The sequence below is a fragment of the Clarias gariepinus genome, chromosome 19, assembly GCF_024256425.1.
Source record: "Clarias gariepinus isolate MV-2021 ecotype Netherlands chromosome 19, CGAR_prim_01v2, whole genome shotgun sequence".
Lineage (NCBI taxonomy): Eukaryota > Metazoa > Chordata > Actinopteri > Siluriformes > Clariidae > Clarias > Clarias gariepinus.
The window spans coordinates 22873446-22880121 of NC_071118.1; the positions used below are offsets into that span (position 1 = coordinate 22873446).

General features: G+C 40.6%; 1 protein-coding gene across 1 annotated transcript in view; it reads left to right on the forward strand.

Moving 5' to 3' along the window:
* Positions 1 to 2023, forward strand: part of ric1 (RIC1 homolog, RAB6A GEF complex partner 1) — a 56591-nt gene extending 54568 nt beyond the window's left edge. Inside the window, exons 22-26 of the mRNA XM_053477836.1 lie at positions 115 to 386; positions 521 to 718; positions 791 to 968; positions 1200 to 1382; positions 1472 to 2023. Of these exons, the coding sequence (XP_053333811.1) occupies positions 115 to 386; positions 521 to 718; positions 791 to 968; positions 1200 to 1382; positions 1472 to 1757 (1117 nt within the window). The 3' untranslated portion in view covers positions 1758 to 2023. The remainder of the gene's footprint in view (positions 1 to 114; positions 387 to 520; positions 719 to 790; positions 969 to 1199; positions 1383 to 1471) is intronic.
* Positions 2024 to 6676: the final 4653 nt, after the last annotated feature.

Genomic DNA, 6676 nt, shown 5'->3' on the forward strand with positions numbered 1-6676 from the left:
ACACACTCTTGAATAGAGCACCTGAAAATCACAAGTACTGTGTAATGTGATCTAGAAACCTACAGTACATTTGATCGTCGTTTGCTGACATTTTTGTGTCGTGTCTGTGTGCAGTAAGGAGAGCGACAGTGCTGAGAACATGTACATCGACATGATGTTGTGGCGTCATGCTCGACATCTACTGGAGCAGATTCGCCTGAAAGACCTCGGCTGTTTCTCTGCGCAGCTGGGCTTCGAGCTGATTGGCTGGCTGACCCGTGAGCGTACACGGGTCGCTCGTATCGTTGACTTTGTCTCTGCCCTTAAATGCCTTCATAACGATTTCCTGTGGCCTTTTCCTGTTCTCCCGGCTGGCTCACCCCTTAAAAATGGACGCTGTCGAGCAGGTGTGTGTGTGTGTACCTCGCTGTGTAAACAACTTCATTTTTTTTTTTTTTTTTTATATATAAATAAAACTTAATATATATAACTTATTTATGAGTAAATTGTTGAACCTCCTCTGCCTCTTTCCTCTCTGCAGTCCTGAGCACACGTCTGCTGAAGTCGCGCTCTAACGATAGTTTACTGAACAGCGACATGGACACGGCACCGCCTCAGATCACTACTAATCACAACTGGTTGGACGGTCTGGGGGCGGAGCCTAAAGAGACCGACTCGGCCTCTTCCCACGGGGCTCCGCAAACCCAAGAAGCATTTCTGTCTCCCCTCATCAATAAAAGTGAGTTGGCTTCTCTCCGTCGCTCGTTTAAGCTCGTTTATCAGTTTATTTAACATTCGCTCTCCTCTCCAGCGGAGGAGTGCAGTATCGGCTCAGCCACAGATCTGACCGAGACGAGCTCCATGGTGGATGGTGACTGGACGATGGTGGACGAGAACTTCTCCACCCTGAGCCTCAGCCAGTCACAGCTGGAGCACATCTCCATGGAGCTGGCCAATAAGGGTCCTCACAAGTCCCAGGTGCAGCTAAGGTAAACCCATCAGAATGCTGACATCATCACTGAGGGACAGGTTGTTCCCACTGTAATGTTAATTTCAGTAGTCAGCTGTGCACTTTGAAACATTCATGCTTTTTCATAGGAAAGATGTAAAGATGATGAATCGTGTGTGTGTAATGGGGGGATGGTGGGTGTTGTGAAATCTGTTCATTCTTTCTGTGTCTGTAACTGGAGTGTGTTATTCAGGTTGTTGTCTTTCCACAGGTATTTGCTACATGTGTTTTTAGAGGCAGGATGTCTGGAATGGAGCGTTGTCATTGGCCTGATTCTGCGCGATGTCGGCGTCATCAAGCAAGTTGTGGGATTTTTAGATGCCGCGGATACAGACACGGTTCAGAGTGTACAAGCTGGACTCGTCGCTATTGACCAGTGGGCTTCGTCTGATTGGTCAGTTGGTTTGTGTTCATGCGCATGTGTGCTGCGTTTTTAAAAGAAACCTTTCGAAAACATTTACCAAGCTCTCTGTCTGTCCCCAGTCTTGGTTACAAGCCCTTCCTGAACCTCATCGCTCCCGAGCTGCAGAAGCTGTGCGACGTCTCAATGGATCAGATTTCACTCGACTCGTTCCAGCCGTCTCTCTCCAAGATGGCCGACCCCGTTCTGCCCCGAGCGGAGGAGCACCGCGGCGTCCCGGCCTTTCCCCTCCCCATGAATCTTGAGATCCCCGCCGGCTCCGCCCCTCGCGTTATGGAAGACAAACATAAGGCGGAATCAGAGGACGAGGCAGCTGAGGAAGGCACTTACGACTGCACACTCTCGTGATTTCAGAGAAGAGAATCAGCAGGGTCTGGATTCCTCCGAGTTCTGTCCGAAAGCACCATTTTTTTTATTATTATTATTATTATGCTTCACTAAGCCATGCAGCATCTTTAAAGAGGGCACACAGTGCATTATGGGTCATGGCAGTAAGCGCAGGAAAAAGGCAGGAACCATGTCTGGGTTTCAGTTGCACATAATTAAGTGGATGTGGGCACTACAGGGAGGATGGTTTCATAATGAGGAGGCTCTTTCCCCCCCCCCCCCCCCCCCCCCCCCCCCGCTTTTTCTTGTTCACTATGTAGGGCTCATGTTATCGTCACACGGCACAATGTAGAAGTGCGACTTTAAACTCCCAGAACAGAAACCTATGGCTTTGAGAGGTCTATAGAGAGGTATGTTTGAACCAGTACACTGATGAGAGGTGAACATATGTGTATAAAAAAAATTTAATTAATTCTTTTGATACATGTGTATGGAATCGAGTGGAGAGCATAAAGATTAAAATGGTTAGTTATTCAATTCTTAATAATTAATTTTTATCACTATCGCACTTCCACATTTAAATATACGTTCACATATCTGTATTTGTTAGTTTTGAGCAACCTTTCTTGAAATCTGCATAGTTTTGAGCCCCAAATTCTAAATATCCACGAATATTAAAAGTTTTCAGATGCTGCTTAAATACAAAAGTTGCAGAACTGTTGTGAAAAATGTTTAGGTAGTTGAGCGTCTGAAAATACCCCCCTCACAGGACACAAAAAAAAAAATCTGAAAATGTAAATAAAAAAGTCAGAACCAATACATGTATTTGATTAGGTGTGGGGGATAAAAACTCTATTCAGTTTTGTGATAAATCATGCATTGCCACGATGCCTCCAAAATCTTTGTTTTTTTTTTAAATACTTTTTAAAATTCATGTACGTTTACAAATGACAATTTTAAATTAGTATATTCATAAATTTGTGATCTGTACAGAATCGCAATACAAATCTAACTGACACCTTGGAATCGTGATGGTATCGTATCGGCTTGACCCCTGGTTGACTTCAGCGCTATGAATTCAGTGCGTATTTAACATTGAAAGACAGCTGTGTGAGGGAATGTGTGGCCTTTGTAGTGAATAAGGTGTCATTTGGGAAAGTGTAGGACAGAAAAGACTCGGTATGTTTGTGTGTGTAGGAACCACGTCTAAGGAATGTAGTTAATGGCTGCAGATCTGTCTTTTGGTTGCATTTACATCCAGCCATCAAGACCGCTGTGCGTTTGTGTGCATGTGTGTTTATTCTGTGTTCTAACACCAGTATTATTGATCTCTATGAGAGGTGGCTGTTTTTCCAAAATTAATTGTAAATTTATCTCTTAGGAGACGTTTCAGTGTGGAGGAAAAGGCACCATGTAACGTCATACGGTATAATATGAGGAGAATCGAATTCGCACATTCAGCACGATCAGTTCATAATCATATGCAAATGTTGCTGCTAGGGTTGGATAAATATCATACAATGATGACACGTGCACACACGGGTCACAAGAGCTATAGATTTTTTTTTTTTTAATTAATTTTGCCTTTTTCGGATAAAAACTAAACACAAGCAAAATCCAACCGTCTGGAAATTGTAATTTATGAGCAAATGTACATCTTAAATTTCATTTACTTTACACAAACTTTTTCCAGCATTTGGGAATCTTGGGGAAAGCGAGAGGGTGGGGTTTGTGGTGTCCGGTCAATAAAAGCACAGGCTGTTGGTCATGTATGCAGATTTTATCGTCAAAACGTTTGGTGCTTTTAAATTATGTTCTTTGCGCCACAATATGACACACTAGACGACATTTTTACAGAATTTCTAAACAAAGTAACGATAAATGATGGAAGTTGATTAAAAAATTGGTACAAAAGTCTGTTTTTACTATCTAATTAGTAAAGCGAGTGTCTAAGTGCAGATCTACAGGAGCACTGTGTGTTTGGATCATTTATTATTTTTTTTAATATATAAATCAGATGGACAGATTACCGAGCCCGATCACAAGCACTAATCAGAGCTAGCGTTGTTTTTACAGCATGCTGCTAGCCCTAAAAAAAATAAAAACACATTATACACAGCATTTACATGTTCCTCTCATTCCAGCAGCTGCAGTTGTGACCCTTGAGTTTGTTTTCCTCCGTGTTTTTGTTTTCCATTTATACTTAATATGAAGAGCAGATTCTAATAAATTGGATGTCATGAGTGTAAAGATATTTTATTCAACTGTGAGAATTTCTAATACCTCATTTATTGTTGTTCAAACCACAACTTTGTTGTATTTCCCCTTTATTTCTAGTCATTGTGCTTTGAAAGCACCGATACGCAAGTTGCACCTGCTGTGCATTTGCAGTTTTACCTTTTTTTTGTTTTTTTTTATTGAGTGCTCAGTAAAGCGATCTGAAACAGTACTCCGTCACAGTAAGTGTACAGTTCAATATATTTATTTCTGCATGGATTTTTGTTTTGTTTTGTTTTTGAGTGAGCGAACTTTTTCATTTTTTATTTACTACCGTGAAATGCATGGCATCGTTAAGTGAAAGCAGCCTGTCTGACTCGTCTTGCCCTGCGTACATTAAGTGTTAATCCAGCTTGTTTATCCTGTGACGAGACTCGAAACGAGGGCTGTGTGCTTTTAAATCCGCACGGTGATAAAGAGCCGCTGCAGTGTATGAGTTCGGGCTCAAAAAAAATATTATAATCATTATTAACAAATTTCTTTTTTTGTTTGTTTTTTTACTTGTGCTCAGGAGTTTGCTGTTTTCATGATTCATTTACCGTCAGTACATTGCCACCCCATTAGTTTCCAAATTTATTTAAACCTTTTTTTTTTTATCTAGTTTTATTCTCATGTAATAATAACAAAGCTTCAAGGTACATAACCATGTTTAAAATAAAGAAATAAACCCTGCAATTATCTGACCGATGTGCTTTCAAGCACCACTGCAGTCCTCATGCTTTGGCTGGTGATGATGTAATAGTGTTATTTAAATCTAAAAAATAAAAAATGTCCTGAATTTGAAGCCTGATGTTGTGGGCGGGAAAAAAAAAATTCCATGTTGCTCTTAGAGATATTTTTAACTCCTTGCCCGAGGGAGCGAGTTCACAGCTCTGTAAGTGTTAGGAAACAAACACGAAACTGCTCGCTTACTGCTTTTCGTGTCACTTCAGTATTATCGGTTTGCGTGTGTATCCGTGTGCAATGATGAAGCAGCAGCTCGGTTTGTCTTTCTGACCCTCGATCTAAAAAGCGTTCTCCGTTTGGACCAAACTTGTCGAGGTCTCGCTGCTCCTCAGGTCAAACAGTAGCCTTGTTTCTGTAACTATAAAGAAGCTCGTTCGCTCTGATGTTGCTCATGTTGTCTGATTGCCTGATTTTTGTTGTGCTTATTTTTTTTTCCCAGTACATTTGTTCAGTGTATTGAGTATAGTCGCCGCTTTGCTTTATCGCTTCATTTAGTCTCCATACCAAAGAACTGATCGAGGCCCACAAGCTGATATAAATATGCAAAATGAATTTATTTAAAAACTGTCTTTTTTTTTTTTAATTTTAAACACTCATAGTTCACTGTCTTAGTTTTTCGCCTGCGTCTGTGGATTATGTTAAAGCTAAAGTGATTCAACGGAGGAACGAGCGTACAGCATAGTGATAAGTGTGTGTGTATATGTATATATTTTCTACTCATTTCAGTTCTTCATGAACAGACGCGGTACTTATTTCGAACACAGGATTTTTCTGAACACAAAAGGAACATGATGGACTGACTTCCTGCGTGTACGGACAGTTGTCTTCTTGTAACTTGGAAAATTTGCAGTGGTGCAAGATGCAGCTTGCATCAGGATCATGAGTGTGTGTGAGGGAGAGTGTGTGTATATTATAATGACACAGATTATTGTACAATTCACTTTTTCTACTATGTTTCTAGAGCTTTTCCTGTACATAAAGAACAATAAATTATTTTTAAAAGCATCATATAAACAGCAAACGTGTCTTTTTCCTTCTCTCTATGTTAATCCTTTTGAACTTTTTTTAAAACCTATATTCGAGCCACGTGAAGTGTTTTTTAGGCACTAACCAGGACAAAGATGAAGATATTTACTTCGGAATCCTACTGAAAAGACTTTAGCAATGCGGAAGCATCAAGGGCTTAACAGTGGCAACTTGCTGGGTCTCGAACCACAACCTTCTGATTTAACAAACAAATCATAATCTGTTTAAGTGGTGTTTGAAGAACTGTTTTATAAAAGCAATATCACCGGTCAATAGGTCATTTTGTTGTGCTGAATCTTGGCGCAGCTGTAGCATCTTAGACTCAGAGCCGTTCTGATATTCAGTACAAAGCACTTGGGAGATTGCTTAATTCTATCCATCTCCCTGCAATGAGAGCAAATGCTCTATACGGTCAAGTACTAAGCTCTAGTTCAGATGCGATTGCTGACGCATCCCTGCTATTCTCTCCAGGCTTAAGGCTGGCTTTACATCCCGAGGCTTGGGTATGGGCGTTAACAGGAAGCCAAACCTGGGCCTACCATCCGGCTCACCTTCCACTGAGCAAATAAGCTCTTTTATCAATTTGACAAGGGAGGAATAAACAAAGAAATTGCTTCTCAGGAACTTTCCTCAGATCGTCTCATTAACCCCAAGTCCAGCAAGTGATGTCAACACGAATTTACATGGCTGCTCAAAGAAAAGAAATCAGCATTGCAAGGATCATATTATGTAAAATTCACTTTTTAATCATTTTTAGACATTCAGACAGCTTTCTGCATTAAAACATGAGAATAAAAAACATTCTCTGCTCTTTTTTTTCACACACCAAAAACACACTTGTACCTTTTTCTTCGTAGACTTTATTGCTGGATTTCTGACATCAGTGAGTGAAAGTCTCTTTTTAGTAAATA